Consider the following 12,868-nt stretch of genomic DNA (forward strand, 5'->3'; position numbering starts at 1 on the left):
GCGGCGGCGCGAGTGGTTCGTCCACGTCGGGGGCGCGACGAACCTGCCGTCGCAGGACTGGAACGGCCGGTCGGACCCGTACTGCAAGGTCCACGTCGACGGCGAGCTCGTCGCGAAGACGCGGCGCATCAAGGGCACGTGCCACCCCTGCTGGAGCCAGGCCTTCTGCCTCGGGAACGTCACCGCGGCGACGGAGATCCGCCTCACGGTCTGGGACAGGGCAGGACAAGAGAGCGAAATTCCCAACTTCAAAGGCTCCAATCTCGGCCGTTTTCCGCTCGTTTCGGCTGATTTTTGGACGAGCGATCATCTCTCGGAGCGGTCTCGAAGCGTGGATGCTTTTTCCGGAACGCGCGCGCGGCGGAACACTCACGTTGAAGCGACGTTGAATCTCTCTTGTCCTGCCCAGGTCTGGGACGCGGACCTCATGGGCAGCGACGATCTGCTCGGCGCGGTCGTGATGAAGGGCGCCGACGTCTGGACCGCGAACCAGGAGGTCGTCGATTTACCGCTATTAACGGAAACCGGCGACCGCCAATCCACGAAAAGCGGCCAGACCGTCGTGGGCGTCGCCGTCGTCGAGGGCAAGCACCTCCCGCGGTGCGAGGCCTACTGGAAGCTGCGGAAGCCCATCATGCAGGCCGCGGGCGCGACGGCGGGCACGGTCGTGCGGCCCTGGTTCGTCGTGACGCCCGGGGATTTGGCGGCGTCGGGCTGGGACGTGCTGCTGAGCTTCGCGATGATGTACGCCGCGATCATCACGCCCTTCGAGGTCGGCGTCACGCGGTACCACGAGCGGCCCGTGGGCGAGCTCCACCACCTGCCGCGCCTCTTCAACGCGACGAACTGGATCGTCTACGCGATTTTTGTATTAGACACGTGCGTCCAGTTCGTGCTCGCGTACTTTGAGGACACCGTGCGCATGTGGGTCTTCGAACCCCAGTTCATCGTCGAGCGCTACGTCAAGAGCCATTTTCTGATAGACGCGCTGTCGATCCTGCCCTGGCGCGTCATCTGCGCCTTCCTGTCGTCGCAGAACTCGGGGCTCGGGACGCGCGCGCGGCGCTACTCGCGGGCGCTGCGCTGTGTGGAATTCAACCACTGGTTTGGGTGGTCCTGACCAAACTTCAGAACTCTCTAGCTCGATCAAGTCGAAGTCGATTCGGCTGATTTTTGGACGAATCGATTGCTCTCGTCGAGTTCTCGAAGCTCAGCCAAAGAGTCCGGCGCAATCCGTTCAATTACGCGCACATTGAAGTCGGGTTGAAGATTTGAATTCCACACAGGCTCTGCGGCTGATCGAGCTCGCGCGGACGTCCCGCGTGCCCCGCCTCGTGAAGCGGCTCCGCGAGCGCGGCGGCGAGACGAACGACGCGAACCGGCGCACCTGCGCCTGGTGGGGCGCGGCGCCGAGCCGCTTCTTCTCCTACCTGCTGACGCACGGCGTCGGCCGCATGCGGAACTCGTCGCTCACGCTGCTCAAGTTCGGCATCATCTCCCTCGTGTCGCTGCACTGGGTCGCCTGCGTCTGGGCGCTCCTCCCGACGCTGCAGCACGAGCGCCACGGCTGGACGGGCGACCCGGACTCGACGCACCTCGCGGGCCGCGGCGACCGGCCGCTCGCGCTCTACGTCCAGTCGTTCGAGTACGCGATCACGACGATGGTCATGGACCAGGCGCGGGCCCAGCCGACGAACACCTTCGAGCAGGGCGTCTGGCTCGTCGTCGCGCTGGTCATGGGCGCGCTCTACGCCTACATCATCGGGGTGATTTCCGCGGTCGTCACGAACATGGACCCGGCGACGACGGAATTCAACGCGATCTCGGACCTGCTCGACTCCTACATGAGGGAGCTGGGCCTCGACGAGGAGACGGCGGACCGCGCGCGGCGCTACCTGACGGCGACGGAGCTGCACTTCCGCCAGGATTATTATCGGAAGCTGCTCGCGATGCTGTCGCCGGAGCTGAGGGGCGTCTTCGCGCAGCAGCTCTGCGGCGTCTGGGTCCACCAGATCTGGTTCTTCAACTGCCCCGACATCAACGAGCGCGCGCGCTTCGTCACGGCCGTCGCGTTGCACCTCAAGGTGTCGGCCTTCAACCGCATGGAGTGCATCGTCCGCGTCGGCGAGCGCGCGGACGCGATGTACATCGTCCGAAGAGGGATCGTCGGCGTCCGCGGCGTGCCCTTCTCCTGCGGCAAGTTCTTCGGCGAGGAGATGATTAGGGACGGCCAGTGGCGCGACTACAGCGCCATCTGCGCGACCTTCTCGGACCTCCACGTGCTCCACAAGGAGGATTTGCGGGCCATCCTCGCGGAGAGCCGGTTCCCGCGGACGCGGTCCATGATCCGGTTGCGGGTGCTGTACATGACCTTCCAGCGCCACATCAAGCTCGTCGTCAAGGCCGCGCGCATGCGGCCGGGCTACGTGCGCCCGAGTCCGGACGAGCGGTCCAAGTACGTCGCCCGGCTCAAGGAGTTGGGTATGATGCGGATCCCGCCGCCCGAGAAGCGCGACGCCTTCCCCCGAAGCTCCCTCGACGACGCGCCGTCCGACGACGAGGCGGGCGCCAAGCGCGCGCCGAAGCTCGCGCCCCTCGACGGCGCCTTCTCCGCGACGTACCACGACGCGGAGGCCGCGGCGCGCGCTCAGCTCCGGGAGCCGCCGCGGCCCATCGACTTCCCGAAGATGCGGAAGATCCGGACGCTCCACAAGGAGGGGTCCAACGCCTTCCACGAGGAGTTAAGGACGGCCCACGGCATCGACGCCAAGGACCTCGACGGGTCCCAGGTCCGCGCGGACACGGACGCGTTCCAGTCGGTCTGCGAGCCCGAGCGCGACGGCGGCGCGGTCACGCGCCGCGAGGTCGAGGAATTACTGGTCGACCTGGAGAGACGCCTCAAGGGCGAGGCGCCGGCGACGTCGACGAGCCCCGTGACCGCGCTGTCGGACTCGCCGCGGCGGACCGCGGCGGCCGTGGACTTCGAGATCGCGGACCTCCGGCGGAAGCTCGAGGAGCTCGAGCAGGCGCGGGACCGGCTCTCGAGGGAGGACATGTCCGGGGGCGCCGTGCGGCGCCTGTCCATGGTCGGTAATGCGTGACTGTGTTACACGGAGAAGAGGAAGGCCATGAGCTTCTCGCAGCAGCCCCGCCGCTTGAGCTGGGACGCGCGGAGCTTGGGGTGGAGCATGAGGTCGCTCTTGGTCTTGATGGCCGGCGCCGCCGGCGGCGCCGCGGCCGCGGGCGCCTCGCCGCGCGCGCTGTGCATGCCGAAGCGCGCCGCGACGTCCGGCGTGAGCCGGAGCGCGCCGACGACGACCGGCCCCGCGGCGCCGTCGAGGACGATGGCCGACTGCGCCAACGCCTTCTCGGCCTGCCACTTGGTCGCGTAGCGCAGGAAGAGCCAGTTGCCCCGGCCGACCTCGTGCTCGAGGATCTCGCCGTAGCGGGACAATGCGTCGAGGACGTCGCGGGGCTCCGCGCGCGCGTCGAAGCCGAAGACGACGATCCAGCAGCGGAGCCGCTCGTTCTCGTCGCGGAAGGAGAAGGACGGCGGCGGCTCCGCGAAGGCGCCGGGCGCCGGCGCCGCGGGCGAGAAGTAGTCGGCGCCGCCGCCGCCGTGCGACGCGCGCCGCGGCGAGAAGACGCCGCCGCCGGCGTCCGGCGACGCCAGCTCCATGGGCTGGGCGCCCGGCGACGCCGCGAGCTCGGGCGAGAAGAGGTTGCTGCCCAGGTCCGCGCGGTCGTCGTCGAGCAGCGACGCGACGGGCGGCGCGCCCGCGGACGGCGGCGCCGCCGGCGCGCCCCGGTAGCTGAGCGCGCTCGCGGGCGTCCGCGCGAGGTCGCTGCGCGCGAGCGAGTCGACGAGGGACCGGCCCAGGGGCGTGCCGCTCGCGGGCTCCCGGGCCCCCCGGCGCCGCAGCTCGCTGAAGCCGCCGCCGTAGCGGTCGCCGGACAGCGGCGGCGGCGGGGCGCCGTAGGACGCGCCGCCGCCGAAGGGCGACGCGACCTGGGCGTTGGACTGGATCGACCCGGACCGCTCGCGGTTCAGGCCAAGGCTGGCGAAGAGCGACGGGGCCAAGGACATCGTTGGGCGCGGACGAGCGAGAGTGTCGAGGCCTCAGGCAACTTAGAACGACGAGTCGACCGACAAGCCGGCTCGGTACATGCTCGGTGACGCCAAGGATGCCAAGGCTGCCCCTGGGTGGGTTCTCGCCGCGATGGTCGAAGATCGATCGCGCGTCGCCGTCGTGGCAACGGCCGCCGCCGTCGTCGTCGGATGCCTCGCGCGCACCATCGCGAAGCTCTTGGAAGAGAACTCGGAGCTGAAACTGCGCCTGGCCAACGAGTCCACCGGCGACAAGCCGGCGGAGCTGGCGCCTCCGGAGAAAAAGGAGGAAGCGAAAGCACCGGCGCCCAAGAAGAAGCGCGGCTGGGGTAACGTCCGCGCCTCCATCACCCACGCGCCCAGCGGCGGCGCTCTCGCGAAGGCGAACAAACAGCGCGAAGGCGAACCCGAGCTGAAAGCCGCGGGCGAGGTGAGGGGCGTGAACGGCTTCAACCAGGCGCTGTGGGCCCTCGGCGCCTTCAAGCACGAGCCGCCGGCGTTTAAATACTTCGACCCGGAGCTCTCGGAGCACCTGGAGGTCCTGTTCAAGGAGGTCCGCGTGCCGCGGGCGGAGCAGACGCACGAGGTCGTCTACGAGCCCGTGACGAAGTGCGTCTTCGTGAGCCAGATGTCCAACAGCGTGCTCGTGCGCATCCCCGTCTGCCCCGGCGGCATGCTCCTCGACGACCAGGACGCGTGGCACGTCGGCCCCGTGGGCGAGAACGGCGACGGCCTCGGCGGCCTGCACAACCTGTCGCTGTCGGCCAAGTGGCCGGGCCACCTCTGGGTGAGCCTCCAGTTCTGCAACGAGGTCTTCCTCATCGAGGCGGCGACGATGAAGATCAAGCACATGCTCAAGGTGCCGACGCTGCTCGTCCGGCCGGACAAGACGGCCGTCCGCGTCGGCGGGCCCCACTGCATCCGCGAGTGCGGCCAGACGGGCGTCATCTGGGTCGCGCTCAAGGGGTCCATCGCCTGCCACCCGGCGGAGACGCCGGACAACGCGGCCAAAAACGGCGCGGACCCCGACGCGCCGGCGCTGGTCAAGGCGAAGCAGCGCGTCTGCTGCAACCCGAAGCTGCTGGCGGACCGCATGACGAAGCTCGACGCGCTCGGCTACAACGCGCCGCCGCCCGAGGGCTTCGCGATCTGGAAGGTCGACCCGAAGGACTACGACCCGACCGCCGCCGACGACGCGCACGGCGGCGCCCTCTACGAGTGCCGGCCGTCGCCGCCCATGTCCACCATCGACAAGAACTGCGACTGCTGGACGGCGCAGGACGTCGGCTCCGCCGAGCCCTGCGTGCTCAAGATCGACTCGCGGACGGGCGAGTGCACGCAGGTCGACGTGCCCCACCCGCCGGTCTGCTGCGACGTCACGGGCAAGATGACGGGCCCGGCCATCGGCACGGCGCCCGACGGCGCGGTCTGGTGCTCGCTGCTCGGCGGCGACGGCGCCTTCGTGCGCATCTGCCCGGACACGGGCGCGCGGTCGCTCTACGAGTTTGAGTCGCCCGCGTGGTCGAAGAAGCAGCGCATCATCCACTTCGCGTTCCACACGCACTACGACGCCTGGTGCATCTTTCGCAACCAGAAGGTCGTCCTCGACAAGCTCAACATCATGTTCGCCATCTCGTCGAACCTCTGCGACGACGACGCGCTCAACATGGTGACGATGTACGTCTTCTACGGCGACTCGTGGTCCGAGATCTGGGGCTGCCGCTGCGTGCCCCTGCCGACGCAGAGCTGCAGCTGCCACCGCGTCACCGTCGTCGAGGACGGCGTGCCGCCCGAGGACCAGAGCGTCGTCATCAGCGAGCTCCACACGTCGCGCCTCTTCCAGATGAAGATCCACAACCTCATCAACTTCCTCGAGATCTTCAACGAGGTCGAGTACCCTCCCGACGGCGAGCCGACGCACTCCAAGTTCGACGGCACGCCCTTCCTGCGGCGCAAGTACATCGAGGCGGGCACGACCTTCAACTCGAAGCACTGCCTCAAGGAGGAGGTCAACAAGATGATGCGGAACCGCATGTACCGGGCCCTCGAGATGGCCCTCGAGCGCGAGGACCACGTCATGGAGATCGCGAAGGTCCCCTACATCGACTTTGACGCAGAAAAGGAGTGCTCCCTCTAGAAAAGTCCTTAAGTCACGTCGATGACGTCCGCGGCGTCGCGCGGCGGCGCGGGGCGCAGCTCGACCTCGCCGTCGTCGGGCTCCGCGGCGGCGTCGCCGAGGAAGAACGCGGGCACGCCGCCGCCGGAAAACTTGAAGAGCGCGTCGGAGAAGCGATCCGCCTCGAGCCGGAGCGCGTCCTCGTCGCCTTCGAGCGCCCGCAGCCGCCGGTCGAGGCACGCCATGGCGTGCCGCGGGTACCAGCGGGCCGCGTCCCGCGCGAGCGACAGCAGTCGCAGGAGCTCGCGGCGCGCGCGCGGCTTCGCGTCGTCGAGGAGCAGCGCCCGGAGCGCCGGCGCGCCGAAGACGGCGACGGCCGCGGCGTCCGGAGCGTCAAGGAGCGCCGCGCGCTTCCGGTACGCGTTCTCGCCGACGCCGAAGGCGAGCTCCTCCTCGTCGACTTTGGCCAGCGCCGCGCGCCGCGCCTTCGCCGCGTCCGCGTCGGCCTCGGACCGCTCGCGCGCCGCGTCGACCGCGCGGCAGTCGTCGACGCGCGCCCGCTCCTCGACGAGCCAGATCACCGCCTCGTCGGCCGTGGAGCACCGCGCCGCGCCGCGCTCCGCGTCCTCACGCGAGAACCCGAAGCCGAGGAGCTGCGCGACGCGCGCGGCCGTCGCCGCGTCCGGCGTCTCCGGCCTCGGGGCTTCGGGCTTCACGGGCGCGCCGCCGTCGGCGAGCGACATGGCGAGCGCGCGCTCGAGGTCCGCGTCGTCGGCGTCGCCGCTCGCCGCCGCCGCGGCCAGCGACAGCGCCGTCGCGCGCTCGAGGTCCGGCGGCCCCTTCGCCTCGAGCGACATGGCCAGCGCGCGTTCGAGGTCCGCGTCCGGCGCCGCGGCCTCGGCCGCGGACGCGAGCAGCGCGGCGTCGAGAAGCCGCTGCTGCGCCGCGACGGCCTCCGGCGGCGGCCGGTCGACGTCGCCGACGGGCGGCGCGGCCGGCGGCGGCGGGCGGCCCCAGCCGACGGGCGGCGCGGGCGGAGGCGCGCGCGGAGGCCCGGGAGGCTTCCGATCGGGCGGGAGCCCCGGGTGGATGTCGCGCCGACCGCTGCTGAGGTGGTCGCGCAGGCCGCTCAGCTCGCGCCGCTCGCCGCGCCGCCGTTGCTTACGCCGCTTCTGTTCTGCCGGAACGCCTCGCCGCTCGATCGCGGCGAGCATCTGCGCGCGCCGCTGCGTGTTCGGCGACGGCACCGGCGGCGCTTCCGCGGTGTGCGGCGGCGGCGCGGCGTCCGTTTCTGCCGCCGGCGCCGGCGGCTGCTGCTCGACGGCGGTCGCGATCGCGGTCGGCGCTTCGCTCGCGGCGACGTGCGATGCGTGCGACGTGTGCGGCGACGGTGCGCCTGGCGACGGTGCACGCACTTCGTTGAGAGACATGCCTTCGGCGCTCACTGCGCACCCATTGCTCGACCCGGCAGTCCGTTCGGCGTCCCGTTCCACGGCCCAGCGTCACAGCGCGACTGAGTCCCCGGGAGTCCTCGATCGACGCGCCTTACGCGCTAGCAGCTGTTCGGGTAGTAGATGACGTAGAGCGCCTGGCCGAGGGAGACGACGATGGACGCGGAGAACAAGAAAAAGAAGGCGAAGGCCCCCCACCACGAGCTCCGCCCGCGCTCGCACTGCGCCGTCGTCTCGGCGATGTCGTTCGGCAGCAGCTTGACCTTGTCCCGGGGCGTCTCGACGTAGATGCCGAAGACGGGCAGGAACTGGATGCACCCGCAGATGATCGTCAGCTTGAGCACGCCCGTCCAGTTGCCCTTCTCCAGGGCGCTGTTCGACACGTTGACGCCGCAGTCCAGGGACGTCCCGACGTCGTAGCCGACTTCCGCGGCGACGTTCTGCCACGTGCTCAGCATGGCGTAGGCCGTGCCCTCGGTGCCCTTCGGGATCATGGCCTACGACGTCCCCCGTCATCATCTCTTGGAAAACCGCCGCGGGACGCCGGCCGCTCGCGAAAAACATGACGCACATCGGAATAAAGGTCAGCATCTGCACAAAGTCCTGCAGCGAGACGTCGCCCGTCGCGAACAGGATCTTCGGCAGCCCGAAGGTCTCGCCCGTGACCAGCAACACCTGCAGCAAGGAGAACCCGGCGGAGATCACCGTCACCCACAGGTAGAGCGGCCGCCAGGCCGTCTTGAAGAAGACCTTCTCGTAGACGTACAGGCCGACGACGCTGAGGAGGCTGCCCACCGTGTACAGCATGCCCACGGCGAAATTCGAGAAATCCAGCCCGTCGTAGAGGAAGTTGTACCAGGCCGGGTTGGACACGAAGCACAAATTGTAAAAATAGAGGTACATGAGCGGCACCCAGACGCCGTCGTTCGCCACGAAATTCCACATGTCGCGCCAGAGCGCCTTCGCGTCGCCCTTCAGCTTCACGGGCAGCTCGTACATGAAGGGCACGAGGGGGAAGATCGTCAGCCCGACGAACAAAGCCTGCAGCGCGAAGCACTGGGCGATGGTGAAGCCCCAGCTCCAGTCGCCGCCGTCGGATTTCGAGTTGTAGATGACCGCGCCTCCCAAAGAGCCGAGCGTGGACCCGACCTGGCGCACGAGGTAGCCGTGGGTCCGCATGCGCCCCGTGTCCGCCTCGGCCTCGCCGGCCGTCGTGCACTCCAGGATGATGGCGTCGGCGACCGTGTCGGACATGAGGCAGCCCATCGTCATGACGAAGGACAGCAGCAGCGTCGACGCGATGCCCGGCTCGCCCTCGCGCCAGAGCTCGCAGTTGCAGAGGAAGAAGATGACCCAGCCCAGGGCGTAGTAGAAGCGCCGGTGCGTGCCGAACACGGGCACGAGGTCGCTCTGGAGGCCGAAGAAGACCTTGAGGCACCACGGGAGGTACGTGAGCGCCGCGTACGTGTTCGTCACGGCCGCCGACGCGTTCAGCGATTCCACGAGGTAGAAGGACACGGGCGTCGCCAGCAAATTTAATGCAACACCAACATTAAAATAGTGGCAGGCCAGGCTCCAGTTCGGGAACGCGTACAGGTCCGCGAGCCACGAGTAGCGCCACCCGCGGCCGTCGCGCCACTGGACCTCGTCCCTGTACCAAAAGTCCTCGTAGTCGCGGTCCGGGTCGAAGGGCTCGAGGTAGCTGGCGCCGCCGCACCACTTGCGCCACTTGCCAAAGTCGAAGCTGCGCGTGGGCTTCGTGTGGAACCAGGTGCGCCCGGCGCTGACGCTGCTGATGTCCTTGTCGCGCTGCTCCTCGCCGAGCAGCTTCTTCTCCTCCGCGGGCGTGCGCTCCTCCTTCCGCTCCTCCGGCATGGCGCGGCGGCGCGTCGGCAGCGCCGACAATGGGTGACGACGAGGGCTGGGCAGCCCACTGCTCCTTCGATGCACCGAACGACGAGCCGTGGTGCAAGGGGATCTTCAAGTATCTTGAAGATCCCCTTGCGTGGTGTGATGAACTGGGGTTGCAGCTCTTCGCAGGGAGAGCTGCCGCGCCGCCGCGCTGCCTGCCTGCGTGCCCAGCCGCCAGCGTGCGCGTCGCGTCGCCGGCGGGGATTGCCGGCAGCGGCACGCCGCGCCGCCGATGGCGCTCCGCGGCCTCGGCCTGCTGCCCGTGCTCGTCGCCGGCAACGACCTCGTCGCGTCCGTCGTCGCCGTCGACGCCGGGTCGCTGGCGCCGGCGGGGGACCTGCCGGCGCCCGCGGAGCCGCGCGCGACGGAGTACGTCGTCGTGCTGAAAAACTTTGGCCGGAGCCGCTACGAGCGCAACGACCTCGTCGCGTTCTCGTCGCCGACGACGCGGAGGCCGGCGGTCGCGCGGCTGAAGCACTTCAACGGCGAGTTCGCCTGCGTGATGCCGATCCGCGGGTCGTCCTTCGGCCGCCTCGCCGCGATCCCGCCGGGCAAGGTCTGGCTGCAGTCCGACGACGCGGCCGCGCGCCACGACTCCAGCGATTTCGGCCCCGTCCCCATGGGTCTGCTCGAGGGAAAAGCGCTCGCCTGCGTGTGGCCCCTGAACCGTGCGCGGTGGCTCTAGACCCAGTTTTGACGCTAGAATATAGAGCCGCGCTCGGGGATTTTCAGCTTGTTGGAGTCGACGGTGAGGGAGCAGTTCATGCGGTGGAGGTTCTCGCGGTGTCGGTCGAGGCCGAGCCAGGTCATGGACTTGTGCTTGCCGCTCGACATGCGCGTGATGGCCACTTTGTTCGCGTCGCGCATGCGCTGGGTCTCCTCGAGCTGCGGCTGGACGTGCTCCCAGCCCAGCACCTTGACGCTGATGACGCCCGTCTGGCCGCTCCGTCGCAGTAGGTCCATGAGCATGTCGCAGTGTTTCTGCGAGACGCGCCCGAACTTGCGGATGCTCTGGAACACCTTCTCCGAGTGGTCCGCGTCGGAGATGGAGAAGCTGCGACGGGGCGGTAATTTCTTTTAAAATCGCGGGCGATGTCGCCGGGCGTCCGCGCATCTCGTTCGTGCCGTCGGCGTGGACGGCGAGGATGCGCCAGGGCCCCTCCGGGTCCATGTCGAAGCGCTCCTCGATGCGCTCGGGCCGCGGCGGGCCCCCGGGCCGCGGGCCCTTGCGCGTGCCGCCCCGCGTGCCGGACCGCCCCTGGGACGTCGCCCAGGGGCTCATGGCGCCGAGCGAGGCGCTCTTCGCCAGCGACTTCTGGCGGTCCGCGATCTTCCAGCCCACCTGCGAACGACGACATGGGAACCTTCGTCGCGCGACGACGCGACGCACCGGCCCGCCGTGGAGCACGCGCGGCACGGGATCCGCCGCCGCCTCCCGGAAGCTGAACGTCGCGACGCTCCGGCTACTTCGAAACTCCGCGGGCACGCCGCCGCTGCCCACGAAGTAGGCGCCGCGCATGCTGCCCATCGTTCGCAGCGCTAATCGCCGTACGTTCGTTCGCAACGGGCAGCCAGCTCCGCCCGGCCATGAGCTCCGCCGCCCACACTTACGCGAGGGCCGCCAGGATCGTGCGGAGGTCCTCGGTGCGCGGCTGGACCGGCTCCTGCGGGCGCCGCAGGAGCCACACGGTCAGGGCGACGCGCTTCCAGCCCGCCAGCGGGCGGACCTCGTGGAGCATCGTCCGCGAGTCGAAGACGACGAGCGTGCCCGGCTCCGGCAAGATATCGACGGTCTCCGTCGCCGTCGCGCCCTCGCGGTCCTCCGCCGCCGCGCCGACGTGGCAGCGGAGCTCGCCGCCCGTGCCCGAGTCGGGCCGGCCGTCGAGGTAGAGGATCGCCGTCGCCGCGCGGTGGTTCTCCGTCACGGACACCGTGTCCCGGAAGGCGTTGTCGCGGTGCGCGCCGTAGCCGCCGTTCATGGTCGTGCCGTCGTAGACGGCGACCTGGACGTTGCGGGGCACGAGGAGCGGCGCGTCCCTCTTGTAGAACCCGTCGAGCGCGGGCCCGACGCCCGCGAGCAGCTCCCGCGCGGGCGCGAAGGCCGCGTTCCAGGCGTCGTCGTCCTTGCGGAAGAGGGGCAGCCAGGCGACGCCGTCGCCCCGCACGTCCGGCTGGCGGTTCGCCAGGGGGCACCGCTCGAGCACGATCTGCCGCAGCGCCGCGCACGCGGCCTCCGGCACGGCCCCGCGCAGCACGCCCCACAGCCCGCCCGGGTTCTCCACGAGGTCCCCGCGGTTGAGGGCGTCCCAGACGACCTTCGACGGCCGGCACGCCGACGCGGGGACGCACTCCGCGAGCTGCGCGCCCGCGCGCATCGCCGCGCGATTCAGATCGTTCGTCCGCCGCCGCGCGGCGTCGCCGTCGTCCGTGACCTTGACGCTCACGAAGCCGTCGCCGACGGCGGCGGCGCTCGACGCCGCGAGCGTCTGCTGCTGCTGCGCCTCCCGGGCGGCGCGGAGCCGCCGGAGCTTCTCCTCGGTCTCGCGGATCTCCGCGTCCAAATCCGCCGCCGGCGGCGGCGCCGCGGGCACCTCGACCTCCGGCGGCGGCGCGGGGGGCGGCGGCGCCGGCGCCTCGAGCTCGATGACGGGCTGCGGCGCCGGCGCCTCGAGCTCCGGGGGCTTCTTGCCCACGCGGACGCGGACGCGGCGCCGCCCCGCGGGCGCGGGCGCGGGCGGCTTCGCGGGCGGGATGCGCGGCATGGGCAGCAGGAGCCAGAGCGTCACGGCGACGCGCTGCCACTGGCGCACGGGGAGGACCTCGTGGAGCAGCTGGCGGCTCCGGAAGAGCACGAGGCGCCCCGGCTCGGGCTCGACGTCGACCGTCGACCGCTTCCGCCGCACCTCGTCGACGCAGTGGCAGCGCAGCTCGCCGCCCGCGCCGCCCTCGACGCCGACGGGGTCGTTGAGGTAGAGCACGGCCGTGAGCTCGCGGTAGTTGGACTGCGGCCGCGGGGCGCCGAGCCGGTCGCGGTCGCCCTTGTGGCGCCAGTCCGCGAGGCGCCCGCCGGCGACGTCGACGGCGCCGCCGTTGTCCTTGTGCGCCCGGTAGCCCGCGCAGGTGCCGCCGCTGCCGTCGTAGAGGCCCATCTGGACGACGCGCGGCACGAGCAGCGCCTCGTCGTCGTCGCCGCCGGTGCTCTTCCGGTACGCGCAGACGGCGGCGCCGACGCCCTGGAGGAGGTCCTTGACGGGCCGGAAGGCCGCGTCGAAGTCGGCGTCG

At 70.4% G+C, this 12,868-nt stretch overlaps 2 protein-coding genes across 2 annotated transcripts in view; one reads left to right on the top strand and one right to left on the bottom strand.

Moving 5' to 3' along the window:
- Nucleotides 1-427: 427 nt before the first annotated feature.
- Nucleotides 428-3,101, top strand: AURANDRAFT_64576 (hypothetical protein; the record flags this gene model as incomplete). Its single annotated transcript, XM_009039086.1, has 2 exons — nucleotides 428-1,087; nucleotides 1,287-3,101. The coding sequence occupies 2 exons, from the start codon at nucleotides 428-430 to the stop codon at nucleotides 3,099-3,101; spliced, it is 2,475 nt and encodes an 824-aa protein (XP_009037334.1).
- Nucleotides 3,102-4,699: 1,598 nt separating this feature from the next.
- AURANDRAFT_64577 (hypothetical protein) overlaps nucleotides 4,700-12,868 on the bottom strand; it is a gene marked incomplete at both ends in the record, with an annotated part of 9,699 nt that continues 1,530 nt past the window's right edge. The window contains 9 exons of the mRNA XM_009039092.1: nucleotides 4,700-4,850; nucleotides 5,367-5,605; nucleotides 6,263-7,177; nucleotides 7,804-8,172; nucleotides 8,207-9,541; nucleotides 10,334-10,595; nucleotides 10,648-10,928; nucleotides 10,977-11,106; nucleotides 11,198-12,819. Of these exons, the coding sequence (XP_009037340.1) occupies nucleotides 4,700-4,850; nucleotides 5,367-5,605; nucleotides 6,263-7,177; nucleotides 7,804-8,172; nucleotides 8,207-9,541; nucleotides 10,334-10,595; nucleotides 10,648-10,928; nucleotides 10,977-11,106; nucleotides 11,198-12,819 (5,304 nt within the window). The remainder of the gene's footprint in view (nucleotides 4,851-5,366; nucleotides 5,606-6,262; nucleotides 7,178-7,803; nucleotides 8,173-8,206; nucleotides 9,542-10,333; nucleotides 10,596-10,647; nucleotides 10,929-10,976; nucleotides 11,107-11,197; nucleotides 12,820-12,868) is intronic.

The sequence above is a fragment of the Aureococcus anophagefferens genome, assembly GCF_000186865.1.
Source record: "Aureococcus anophagefferens unplaced genomic scaffold AURANscaffold_10, whole genome shotgun sequence".
NCBI classification, from domain to species: Eukaryota; class Pelagophyceae; order Pelagomonadales; family Pelagomonadaceae; genus Aureococcus; species Aureococcus anophagefferens.